This window comes from Sceloporus undulatus, chromosome 6 (genome assembly GCF_019175285.1).
Source record: "Sceloporus undulatus isolate JIND9_A2432 ecotype Alabama chromosome 6, SceUnd_v1.1, whole genome shotgun sequence".
NCBI classification, from domain to species: Eukaryota; Metazoa; Chordata; class Lepidosauria; order Squamata; family Phrynosomatidae; genus Sceloporus; species Sceloporus undulatus.
Genome location: NC_056527.1, coordinates 22,485,192 through 22,498,649, shown reverse-complemented (window position 1 = coordinate 22,498,649; position 13,458 = coordinate 22,485,192). Strand labels below are relative to the sequence as shown.

The window sequence follows — 13,458 nt, the reverse complement described above, 5'->3', positions numbered from 1 at the left end:
TTTATTTCTATACCGCCCTTCTAGAAATCAGGGCAGTGTACAACAAGCAATCCATACAATCAAACATATTAAAATACATTAAAAACATTACAATAAAAACAAGCAAACTCATGCCAGCTCAACCAGCTGACGAAGGAGGGGAGAGAGAGTATACTGGGGGGTAGAATCAGGGGTAGGCCCGCTCGAAAAGATATGTCTTCAACCCCTTCTTAAATTGGGCCAGGGAGGTGGCAGAGCAGAGCTCGGCGGGCAGCGAGTTCCAGAGGTTGGGAGCCGAGGTGGTAAAGGCCCTCCTGGTGGTAGTAACTAATCTGACCTCTGGAACTCTTAATAATTGCTGCCCAGTTGATCTGAGTGTGCGGGGCGGATTGTACGGAGAGAGGCGGTCCTCCAAGTACCCTGGGCCCAAGCCATTTAGGGCTTTATAGGTAATAACCAACACCTTGTATTGCACCCGGAAGCGAATAGGCAGCCAATGAAGGTCTTCAAGCATAGGTGTTATGTGACTGGCCCTGGAAGTACCGGTGACCAGTCGTGCTGCCATATTCTGCACTAATTGCAGCTTCCGAGTATGGTACAAGGGTTGCCCCATGTAGAGCGCGTTGCAGAAGTCCAATCGAGAGGTTACCAGAGCGTGTACTACAGTTTCAAGGTCCCTCCGGTCCAGGTAGGGACGCAGCTGGCGTATCAGCCGAAGCTGATAACAGGTGCTCCTGACCGTCACATCCACCTGAGAAGTAAGATGGAGCGACGAGTCAATAAGCACCCCCAGACTGCGTACTGAGTCCTTCACAGGAAGCGTGATCCCGTTCAGGACAGGTGGAACCACCGCCATCCCCAGGCCAGGAGAACCTATCGCGAGCACTTCCGTTTTCTCTGGATTCAGGCTGAGTCTGTTTTCCCTCATCCAGCCCATTACCAACTCCAGACAGGCAACAAGAGGAAAGATGCCATCCTTGGTCACTGCATCAGTCGGAGACATAGAGAAAATTATTTGGGTGTCATCAGCGTACTGATAACCCCGCGCCACATGACTCCAGATGATCTCTCCCAGCGGTTTCATGTAAATGTTGAAAAGCATGGGAGACAGAAAGGCTCCTTGAGGAACCCCAGATGTAAGGGCCCTCTTGTCGGAGCACACGTCCCCCAGCTGCACCATCTGGAACCTCCCGGAGAGGTAGGATCGGAACCACTGGAGCGCAGTGCCCTCGATTCCCACCTCTACCAGGCGCTCCAGAAGGATACCATGGTCTATGGTATCAAAAGCCGCTGAGATGTCCAAGAGCACTAACAGGGACACGCTACCCCTGTCTATGCTCAGACGGAGATCATCGACCAAGGTGACCATGGCAGTCTCAACCCCGTAACCCGCCCGAAAACCGGTTTGAAATGGGTCTAGATAATCCGTTTCATCCAAGATCGATTGAAGCTGGATTCTATTCTGTCTGAAGCTCATTCCGGAAGAAGAAGAAGTAAATTGAGGTGCAATTAGTGGACCATTTCATTTTTCATGGTCCAGATTACAGTGGGCCCTTGGTATCTGCTGGGGTTTGGTTCCAAGATCCTCCGTCGATACCAAAATCCAAGTCCCATTAAATACAATGGCATTGTAAAATAGTATTCCTCAGACAAATTGGCAAACTCGAGGTTTGCTATTTGGAGTTTATATATTTTTAAAATAGTCTCAAGCCATGGATGCTTGACTCTGTGGATAAAAAAATCCATGGATATGGAGGGCTGACTGTCTTTCAAACTGTCCCAGGTCTCATTCCCAACACAAAATAAATCTTTTTTTGTGTTGAATCAATAAAGTGATTTAGCACCAAATGGATATTCACATCCGAGCCATGATCAAACCTACCCATTTCAATTTAATCCACTTCACGTTCACATTCAGCAATGGATTGATTCAACATGGAGCTGCCTCACAGGGGTGATGGCGCCACAGGAACCAAATCAAATAGATAGCATGTTCACACTTGTGCTGAATCAATTCATTTCAAATGAAGCGGGAAATGCCACTGATCTGGAAGAACTGGTTTAAATAGGTTTAGTGCTTCGCCCCTCTTAGCCAACCGCACCAGAAATTTGGTGCAAGTGCGAACAAACGCCATTTAAACCAGTTCAGATTATTATGCAGTGGGAATGAGATCCCAAATGGTTAAATGGTTTAGATTATTTCAAACTGTCCCAAATGCCAGTCAACATGATTGCATTGCTTCTTGAAGCAGTCATGTACCTCTTAAACAGCATTACAAAAAAACATGCTGCAAAGAGCGTTGGGGAATTGCCTTTTACAAGTGGGGAAAGGATATCCAGCCACCACTTGCGATGTGAGTCAATCAACAATTTCCAAGTCTTTAAGGATTAGAGACTACAAGAGGCAGGGCTAATGAAAACATAATCACAAATTTTATCCCACACCTGTATCAGCTTTCCATTTGTTAGGCTAATGATTTTAGCCCAAGGAGGATAGAGAGCTAAATCCAATTTTAGTCTTATCTACCTAAAATCAATAGGACCTGAGTTAGTTGTGATTATGCTCTATTCATTTTTATTGGTCTATTATAAGTAGTATTATTTAGGCCATCATTTCTAACTTTCTCTTATCAAAGCTGTTACCATTTCCTTCCCTTCTAAGTACTTAGAGGTGTTTTAAGGTTAATAGGACCACAATTACTAAGGCAGAAGTCAAGTAGGTGGGGAGAAAGAAAGACAGGTCTTGTTGCCTGGATTCTGTCTACACAAATATTACATATCTAAAATGGAGGTTAATCAAAATCAATCATATTTTCCTTCATAATACAAGTTCTAAAGAGATGAAATTTCATAACACCAGTAACAAAAGGACTTGAAACCTGCCTATAAATCTATTGTTTGGAAATATATCAGTAGAAAGAATGCTTGTTTTGCAAGCAGTATTTCCTGAATGGAAAATGAGTTTGTTTATAATTCCTGCAATATCTGTGCTGAATTTTGGTTACTGATGGAAAGAGGAACTATCCAAAAGAGAACACAACCTGACACTGGCTAACTAGACACAAAAAGTAAGAGTGTTTTAACAATGCAGGATATTACATCTGGCAGGCATCTAAAACCTATCATCTGGCACTGATCTCTGAGGTCATCATTTAAAATTAAATACTCCTATTTGGACAGTACTGAGGACAGTGAGTTTATTCAACTGCCACAACAGTACACATAAAACACTCTGCATTTTTGGTAGGGAACAGTCCACGTTATTTATTTATTTGATGCCTTTCTCTCAGGACAGGACACAAGACAGCTTCCAGAACAACAAATTAAAAATGTTTATACATAAAAAAACCCTCAGTTAAAATCATCACATTGAAACACTAGAAAGCCAAGTAAAAATCATACAAAAATTAAAATTATATAAAACATCCAATAAATTGTATGCAGATATAATATTTAAACATTCTCACAGGATAAAAAGATTGAATTAATTCCAGGTTTACATGAACCTATATATTCAGTGGAGCCAGCATGGTGTAGTACTTTGAGTGCTGGACTACAGCTCTGGAGACTAAGGTTTGAATGTCTGCTCAGCCATGGAAACCCACTGGGTGACTTTGGGTGAGGCCCACTTTCTCAGCCTCAGAGGAAGGCAGACCCCCCTGAATAAATACTTGTCAAGAAAACCCAGTGATAGGGTTGCGTTAGGGCCACCATAAAACTGTAAATGACTTGAAGGTGCACATCAACACCTTCTGTAGATACGCAAAAAACAAGCCCTGAATGTTAATTTTTTGCACTACAGTTCCCAGAGTCCCCCCCCCCAATGAGCAAGACCAGCTGTACTCCATGGAGTTGTAGCATGCCAAAGTAACTTCTCCAGCTCAGTGGCAAACTAAATTTCTGTAACAAAACAGTCCAACAAGGGACCCCAAAATTAACCTATACAGTCAAGTAACTGTTATAGGTTTGGCATTCTGCCACCCAGAGATTGCTTAATTTTTGCTAAAACTGTAGGAATCTAAACTGTTTTCTTTAATGAGTCATCTTGTAGCAGTTTGAAAGTTGGTTCAAATCCCCACTCAGCCATGAAAGCCCACTGGGTAACTTTGGGCAAGTTACACTCTGTTGTTCTTAGTGGAAAGCAATGGCAAACCTCCTCTGAATCAATTTTGCCATGAAAACTCCATCTGAACATTAGAAAGAACTTCCCGGCAGTAAGATCTGTTCAACAATGGAGCACACTCCCTCAGAGAGTGGTGGAATCTCCTTCTTTGGAAGTTTTTAAACAGAGGCTGGATGGCCATCTGTCGGGGGTGCTTTGATTCTGTGTTTCTGCATGGCAGGGAGTTAGATTGGATGGCCTTTGAGGTCTCTTCCAACTTTATGATTCTATTATTTTAACTCTATGATAGTGTGACCATAAGGCACAAAACAACAACAAAAACTGTTTTATAGATTCTTTATAGCATGGAAGCTATGAACTGGGCAGCTGGAATTAAGACAAGGTAAGCTGCCAGTAAATAGTGGGACCAATCCAACCTTAAGCTTGCTAATGGAAACAGTGTATCAGATTATGTGATCAAGGTGAGTTAACAAAAATAAGCTCTCCATCTTTTACGACTTTATAACTGTTGTCAAGCAATTGCTCTCAGCGCAAATATTGTCGCCTTCTCCTTTGGCTCCTGTGTTGGAAACCAGTCAGATTCCTGCATGCTTTGCTGCCATGGAAACAGAGATAGAGAAAGATCCATGATAGAACAGACAGCTGTTTTACTAAAATCAGCCATTCTTTTCTCCCAGAAACAAACAAAAAAGACCCAATATTCATCAGTTCTACTTTCACCACATAATTTCAGTTTTAATCACCAACCAAGCATCTTTTTGCAAATTACTTTTAAAAGAAGCAGACATAATCTCTTAAAACAGTAAACATTTTCAGGGGTGGCCATGTTCAGGAGCCCTGGTGGCGCAGTGGGTAAATGCCTGTACTGCAGCCATTCACTCAAGACCACAAGGTTGTGAGTTCAAGACCAGCAAAAGGGCCCAAGCTCGACTCAGGCTTGCATCCTTCCGAGGTCGCTAAAATGAGTACCCAGACTGTTGGGGGCAAATTAGCTTACTTGCTAATTAGCTTACTTGCTGTTCACCGCTATGATCTTTGGAATAGCGGTATATAAATAAAACAAATTATTAATTATTATGTTGGCCAAATAGCAAAATACAATTAAGATTCAAAATCCACAGAACATTGATACCTTTATTCAGACAACCAAATACATGATACACAAAATACATGATGCAGCCTTTTGAAGCTCCATTGATTCCATATGATTTTTAACTTTTGCCTGATGAAGAAGCTAGTGGAACTTTGAAAGCTTGCATCATGTATTTTGTGTATTTTAGTTGTTTGGATAAAGGTATCACTTTTGTGGATCTGAAATGTCATTGTACATAATGCAGTAATATATCTAGTTTTAAAATGATTTACACATTCTCCAAATGAAATGTATATTTACCTTGGGGATGCTGAGGTCCTTCAGTTGGTCTTGTGAAATCTCACTGAGCTGCCGAAAAGTCATTGTGAAATCTGCTCTTGAATCTTCCATGAGCTAAGAAATATTACCAGATTTTAATGTCATCTTTGGTACTCTGTTAAAACTGCAGTTCAAATATTTAATCAAAGAAAGAAACTCACTTTTAAAAGAAATGCAATCAAATAGTTATCCTCATCATCATTGCCTAGGAGACCTAATTTTCTTTTGAATATTTCTGTAAAGCTGAGAGTCAAGGAGACAAATGTATTAACATTATAATGCTGGAAATGTCTTTGAAATAGTTTAAGTGAATATCTTTTGCTAAAAAGTTACCTTTCAGCTATTACATACCATCTATAATATTGCTCAGAATATCCCTCAAGTATTTGAGAAGCCCTGTTAAATGAAGATGTGAAATGCTTGATCAAAATGTATGATAGGTGTAAAGCCCACAGATCAACTGTACAAAATTCACATGTCAGTATATCATTTTATAATTCTTCTTAAAATGCCAGTGTGAGCCAGCATGATTTTCAAGTTCAACTAGGCCTCTAGGAGACCAGGATTCAAATCACTGGTCAGCCATGAAAATCCATTGGGCAAATCACACTCTCTCAGCCTTAGAGGAAAGTAACGGCAATCCTTCTCCTAATAAATCTTGCCAAGAAAACCTTGTGAGAGGGTTGCCATAAGATGGAGTCGAAGGCACATAACAAACAATTACTCTTTACTTGTAAAAACTTTACACTTTTAGTCTAAAAAGCAGCATCCATTTTTGCAGTTGAAACCTACTTTTATTTGAAAAAATTACAAACAATTTATGCACTTTTTGCTAAGCAATGAAATGTTGACATTACAAGATGTGGTACATTTAGTTTAGAGAATTGGTAACAATTCTGTGCTGCTTTAATCACATTAACTTGAATCATACCACCTTTGGAAATGAGCTTTGATGCTGGGAAAACTCATATTGGATGACAAGATCCAAGACAGTCATTTGCCTCCTTCAGAGATAACATCCCTGTTAATACTGCTGAGAATGTGTAAGGCTTGCATGCCCCTTCTCCTCTCTTGCCACTTTTGGCATTTCAGTCTTGCAGTTTAAAATCCCATTTAGTAAACTAATATTAAGCCAACATTTCCTAGTTCAGACATACTGGGAAAGTGGCTTATAGAAAGTAAGTATGAAGTAAAGAGGATCAGGATATTAGCCCAATGTTCTTTCTTGACTTAACTATTAAGCAAGCCAGGAATGTTGTATCTGAATTGACCAACTGTCACCTTTTAACCAACAATGTGTAACTGGTCCCATCCTAAGAAGTTCCTACATTAATCATTAAATAATTTTTTGTTGTTGTTTTTGTCCTTGTGTGCCTTCAAGTTGTTTCTGACCTATGCTATGTTGAACCTATCATGAGGTTTTCTTGCAAAGATTTGTTCAGAGGGTTTGCCTCTGACTTCCTCTGAAACTGAATGGGACTTGCCCAAGATGGACCAGTGGGTTTCCATGGCTGAGTGGGGATTCCAATCCTGGTATCCAGAGTTGTAATCCAACATTCAAACCCCTACTAAAGAACACTATGTTGTTTATTACCTATATGTGATCTGCAAAACAATTTAATCTAAAGAACCATATTTCTCTTCTGCACATATGGTCATTAAAGCATGTCTCATCTCACCAGCTCTTTTAAGTGTGAAGACATTTTAAAGGATTACTTACAGCTGCTTTTGTCTGGGAGCCAATAAAAGGTTTAGAGCCTGTAACAGCTTGTTCAGATTAAACATCCCAACATTTGCCTGGTTTCCTATTTTATATCGTCTTTCATCATCTGATGTGTTTGGGACAAAATCTGAAACAAAGTGGCATTTTTGTACAACAGAATATTCAGAATATATAGGCAACATTTAAGCAGGCTTGTTTTTCATGTTGATTCAAGCTAAAAAAAAGTCCTTCAGGCACTACAATATTTCATCCAGAAGTCTATAAACACAAAGATATTTGTTTACAGTTTATTAGCCCTAAGAACTAATATTTGCTAAAGAAAGACAATGTGGTTAGTATACAATTTACAGATGGCAGTTATATTATTTTCGTTTTATAAATGGGAAACTTAGATGTTTAAGGCATCAGTTTCTTATTATTATTAACCTTTATTTATAAAGCGCTGTACATACAATGCATTTTCAATGTTCTTGGACATAAAACAGGCTGTTAAGCACTAATGCATTTTCAATGTTTTTGGACATATAAAAGGCTAATGTTAAGCATACAACTATATGCCACCCGAAACAAGAGAGCAATCTCTGAACTTCAGTTTTCATGTTTAAAGAAATTACACATTTATTGCTTTTCCCTCCAGTAAATCTGCATTGACAAGATCTGCCCAGTGTCCAAAATAATTTGCCATGCTTGTAATCAGGGACATAGTCATTCAGCGTACACACTCTCACACACATAAAATACAGCTAAAAAAGACTGTATATTCCATAGGTTGGCCATACAAGCATGGCTTATGTAATGCATATGAAATTTAGAACCTTGAGAATCACACAAAGAGAAGGCACTTGGATCAAAAGTGGTCCATGAATCTCTTGTATGCTATGCTTCACTTATCTGGTGCAACTTCTAATGGGAAATAAAAGTGCGTGCAGTAGGCCAAAAACGCTCATGTCCTGCTTCATACTCACTTCCTGCACATGAAGTAAAAGCCCTGTGGAATCCTCTGAGATGTCACAGAGAATACTGGGACAGATTCTTATTTTGTGCATTCTGCATTCCCTCCTCACCATGTCAATTTTGTGGGCATCTATTATTATTATTATTATTATTATTATTATTATTATTATTATTAACCTTTATTTATAAAGCACTGTAAATTTACACAGCGCTGTACATACAATCTTTTTAATTGGATGGTTCCCATCTCTGACAATGTGCTGTTCATCCTCAAGCAGGGAGGTAGTGACCCTGGCAACTGTCCTCCAGAGAAAAAAGAATCTGAGCCAGAAATTCAGAATCGCCCATTGCACACATTCACTGCCAACCAGGGTAGTACATGCTGAAACCTTGTGATCCTGCTAAGTGTTTGCTTTCCAGGTTATGGTGTTATTTTCATTTGTATTTGTTGCCATACAGTATCTACTGTTCATTCCCTATAGTGGGCAGATATGAGTCAAAAAGTTCAGAATAAAACCACAAAGGTGGCTTTATTGCATACTGTTCTGAGATTCTATAATATAGGGCAGGATAGAAACATTTTAATTAATTAATCAATCCATCTAATAGTCAATCAATCATAAACCAGATCCCAAAGTCATAACAAAAAGCTTTGTAAACTTTTACTAACTTTCCCCACTGATATTCATAATTCTCCATTTCCTCATCAAACGAATTCTAACCCCAGTCTTTCCACCCTTTCCCCTCTCTGTGTTCTTTCTAACCCAATTAACCTTTTAACTGCCTAACTCTGCATAAAAATCAGAACGCAGAATGTATCTGGCCATGGATGGAGAGATACAGGCCCAGCTCCATTGGGCCTGGCTTAGATTAAGAAGCAGAGCCCTCCCTCCAGTCCATCTGCCTTGTTCCAGGCCTCAGAGGGAGAGAAGAACTGCTGGATCTGATCCCCTTCCCCACCACCATTCCCTTCTCCTTTTGTGTCGTGTCTTTTTAAGATTGTAAGCCTGAGGGCAGGGAACCGTTTAATTAAAAATAATTATTATTATAAGCCGCCCTGAGAGCCTTTAGGGCAGAAGGGCAGGGTATAAATACCATAAATAATAATAAATATAACACAAACTAAGCACACACATGCAGATGTAGTCAAACTGCATCATTTGTTTATAATTCAATATCTTATATCTCAGACAAAATCAATTCTGAACTGACTTAGGCTATACTCACCTGGATCATAAGAATCCATAAACCCAAACGGGCCATAATCTATGGTTATAGACAAGAGGCTGAAATTGTCAGTGTTGCACACACCTAAAATTAAATGAGAAAATGAGAAAGCCAAGCTGGAGGCCTATTATGTTCAACCAGTTGCCTATGTGAAATGTTCCAGAGGGACAGTGAGTTTCAGCCACCTTAATCAGTAGCCATTGATAGCCCCCATCCCTTTTTAAAGCCATTCAGGTTGGCATTTGTGTCTACATCTTGTGGCAGTGCATTCTGTAGTTGCGTGAAGAACTACTTCCTTTTATTTGTCTTTAATTTCCCATCATTCACCTTCAGTGGATGGTCAGAGTTTTAGCATAGTGAGAGAGGGAGAAGAGCATCTCCTTATCTGCTCTTTCACACCATGCATACTTTTATACGTATGTAATGATTGCCACCAGTCATTTGAGGACTCCTCCCAAACCACAAAGGGTTAAACTGACAGGAGATACATGCTAATAAACCACAACATAGAAACATATAGTTGGAAAAGGCAACAAAGGCCATCCATTCCAACCCCCTGCCATGCAGGAACTTTGTCTATCTGTCTTGTCTGTCTTGTCTTTACTTATGTGCCTTTTTCCCTAAGATGAATAACTCCAAATGATGTAAGTGCCTTCCAAATGAGTTGCATGAGTCTCTTGACTTTGTTGTTGTTGTTGTTGTTGTTGCAAAATATCAGTGGCTCAGCAGTTAAGATGCTGACTTTGACGATCACAAGGTCATCAGTTCAAGACCCAAGTGCTGTGTGATGGAGTGAGCTCCTGTCACTAGTCCCAGCTTCTGCCAACCTAGCAGGTTGAAAGTATGTAAAAGTGCAAGTAGATAAATAGGTAGCATTTCGGTGTTAAGATAACAGTGTTTTGTGCAGTCATGCTGGCCACACAATAACAGAGTCGTCTTTAACAACGCTGGCACTTTGGCTTACTAGCAGAGTTGAGCATCACCCCCTACAGTTGGACATGACTTGACAATCTTGTCAAAGGGGGAAACTTTACCTTTTTATCCTTTCTTAAATCTGGTCACCAGATTGTACACAGTATTTCTGATTTGGTCACAATATAAATTTTTAAAAGGACAGTTTGATATTGGCAGTTCCTTTTAAATCCTTTTTCTAATTATGTCCAATATGGAATTTGAAATTTTCATAGTAGCCACATGTTCGATCAACAATAAAACTGTCATCGCAACAGCACAATGTTGTGTCATTGAAAATACCATCATTTGCGGGTTAAGCTTTTGTTGATTTATTTGTCAATTACTGTATTTGCCACTGTGTTTGTTATCGCTCTCTACATGACCAAAAAAATATGTTCTCTCTAATCATGTGTAGGTCTTCCAGCGCAATTCTATGGTCAACTTCCACCAGAGGTTGGCCACAGAATCATGCTTGAGGACTAAGAAATGCCTAGAGAAATATTCTGTGAGGGTAAAAAAAATTATGATATAATACACTAGCCTATATTCATGGTTTCCCACTTTCGTGGGAATTGTGTGTCCCTAACCCCCACAAACAGTTAGGGCAGACTATATTGATTTCAAAGAAATGAAATACATGTTGAAATAATTACAAATTTCTCCAGGCTTAACAGTTTAGTAAACAGGCTCAGCGTCTCATTCCATAGCTAAGAGGGCTGGATTCAACCCATTGTATTTCTTAATTTAGATTTATTCACATAAATCTATGATATCCACATAATGAGACATCTTCAACTATTATGAACTGTCTCATCTGACATACACTAAACATGCTTTAGTAATTAAGTGCTTCATTTGAATTTAGTAATTCAGCCATGGAAATCCACTGAATGACCTTGGGCAAATCACACTTTCTTAGCCTCAGAAAAAGAAAATAGCAAACCCACTTGAAATAATGGCCTGGAACAGACCGCCTGAAAAGGGCGGCCTGTCGGTGGTCTTTTTCCTCCGGTGGGAAGCCGCAGCCACCAAACCGCGTGGCTTCACTCTGGAGGAAAAAGAACCCAAAAAAGCGGTTTTTTTCTGCCGCAAGGTGGATGTAACAAGTGCGCCAATGTGTGGCGATGTGTGGACACCGCGTGTTGCTTACATCACAATGGCAGCACCTGTGTATAGAGGGCGCTGCCACTGTAACGCCGCTGGCATGTATTAGGCTTAGGGACTGTGCAGTTGCCGTGTGGTCCATAACCCTAAAATCAGTGCAGGTACGCTGCTTGTTGGCAATATGTACCATGCCAATCTTGCTAAGAAAACCCCATGATAGAATCACCATACACTCTCTCAGCCTCAGAAGAAAGCAATGGCAAACCCTGTCTGAAGAAACTTGCCAAGAAAATACCATGATAGTTTGCGTTAGGGTCACCATAATTACAATAACAATAAAGTTGGAAACAATTTGAAGGCACATAACTGCAACAAAAAAGAAATTACAAGCCAGGTGCCAGGACGCAGGCTTGAAGAAGGAAGACTTCATTCTATTTGTGGGAGTCACACTAAATTTTAGCAAAACCTATATATGTTAGGTTCTGAGAGCCAGCATGCTGTAATGGTTTGTGTGTTGGACTATGACTCTGGATTACTGTGGGCAAGTCACATTCTCTCAGCCTCAGAAGATGGCAATGGCAAATCCCACCTCAAGAAACTTGCCAAGAAAACCCAGTGATACATTTGCCTTAGAGTCGCCATAAGTTAAAATGACTTGAAGGCACACAACAATAAAGAACAATGAAAGTATGTTACATTTTAAAAAAACAACACACTTGTACACAATACCACAAAATTATCTCACCATGAGCAAAACCTACTGACATCCACAAGGCCATCAAATTTGCAGTTTCAGAAACTACTCTAGAGAAAAAGGCCTGAAACAAAACAGATTTTTAAAAAACAAACAAATCTCTGTGTCTTTCAGCAAAAATAGTTCAGGTACACTACAGTTGAATATGATGGCCACAACCCATATCACATACTGTATCACCTCTGTAACCACGTTAGCTTTGTAGCTAAGTAGTGTTTCTCAGCCTCCCACCACCACTAACCCTCACTAACCAGGAAGCAGATGCTGGAAGCAACAGGGGTCTGTTCACCTGTAGATTGGAAAGCAGCTGACTGACATTTCCATCCCCTCCCATAAGCAATCTTCAGTGCGACAAGCAAAAATACGGTTCCTGTTGCAATTCCCCCTTGCACTGGAAATTGCTTACAGTGATTGTGTGTATATTAATAGCCTGACACATTTTCCTTGAGAACATAGGGTGTGTGTGAAAACATTGGTCAGCTGCTTCCTTATTGATTGAGAAACATACACCCCTGTTGCTCACAGCAACTGCAGCCTAGTAAATGAGGACTGGGACATTTTCCTGGTCCCTATGTTTCTCCAAAAGCAAGAGATACATAAGAATCATCATGAATATGAACCAGTCACAAATCTAACTCTAGGTTACACATTTGTAAATGCCTTAGTTAATTCCAGACTATGCATTTTAAAAGAACAATCTGAAAATAGTTAAGTCTCAGCTTAGAGATAAGCTACACATGAAATAAGAATTCCACAGTGCGCCTTTACCATTATTTATTTGGTAATATGGAAAAGCAACACAACCAACTCTAAATATCAGAAAATAATCACTGCAGCTGTATGCTTATGGGAGGGCTGAAACGGGAGGAACAGTACAGGTGAAATGGACAAAACTCACTTCCACATTGCTGCTTTCCCAGTCTTCAAAGTAACCACCCAGGGCTACTAACTAGCCACAATTAAGGGGTTTATTGTGATTACACACTTCCTTTATCAAATCTTGTTTGGTTTATGAAATAGATGCCTTTTGGGTAGTCTTGATATCACATTTGTGTTCTTTATATGCTGCTGCTAAATATGTGCAAACAGCAACAATAGTATAGTTATTGTAGTAGTAACTAGACAATGTATGTTGCAATGTGCTGCCTTTTTTAAGTAGAAGAGAAACAGGGAAAAGAAGAATCATAAATCTGAAGCTTAAAAAGTTATAGATTATATATCATTCAATC

General features: G+C 39.7%; 1 protein-coding gene across 11 annotated transcripts in view; it reads right to left on the bottom strand.

Moving 5' to 3' along the window:
* Positions 1-13,458, bottom strand: part of LOC121933287 (protein adenylyltransferase SelO-like) — a 46,721-nt gene that overhangs the window by 8,331 nt on the left and 24,932 nt on the right. For 9 of the 11 annotated variants that reach the window (XM_042472787.1, XM_042472783.1, XM_042472790.1 and 6 more), the window contains 6 exons: positions 12,221-12,293; positions 9,418-9,501; positions 7,234-7,363; positions 5,865-5,909; positions 5,675-5,756; positions 5,496-5,588 (listed from right to left, as the gene is read on the bottom strand). In XM_042472787.1, the coding sequence (XP_042328721.1) occupies positions 5,496-5,588; positions 5,675-5,756; positions 5,865-5,909; positions 7,234-7,363; positions 9,418-9,501; positions 12,221-12,293 (507 nt within the window). Of the gene's footprint in view, positions 1-4,291; positions 4,698-5,495; positions 5,589-5,674; positions 5,757-5,864; positions 5,910-7,233; positions 7,364-9,417; positions 9,502-12,220; positions 12,294-13,458 lie in introns of those variants that run through there. The other 2 variants (XM_042472792.1, XM_042472791.1) reach the window with 2 other exon arrangements.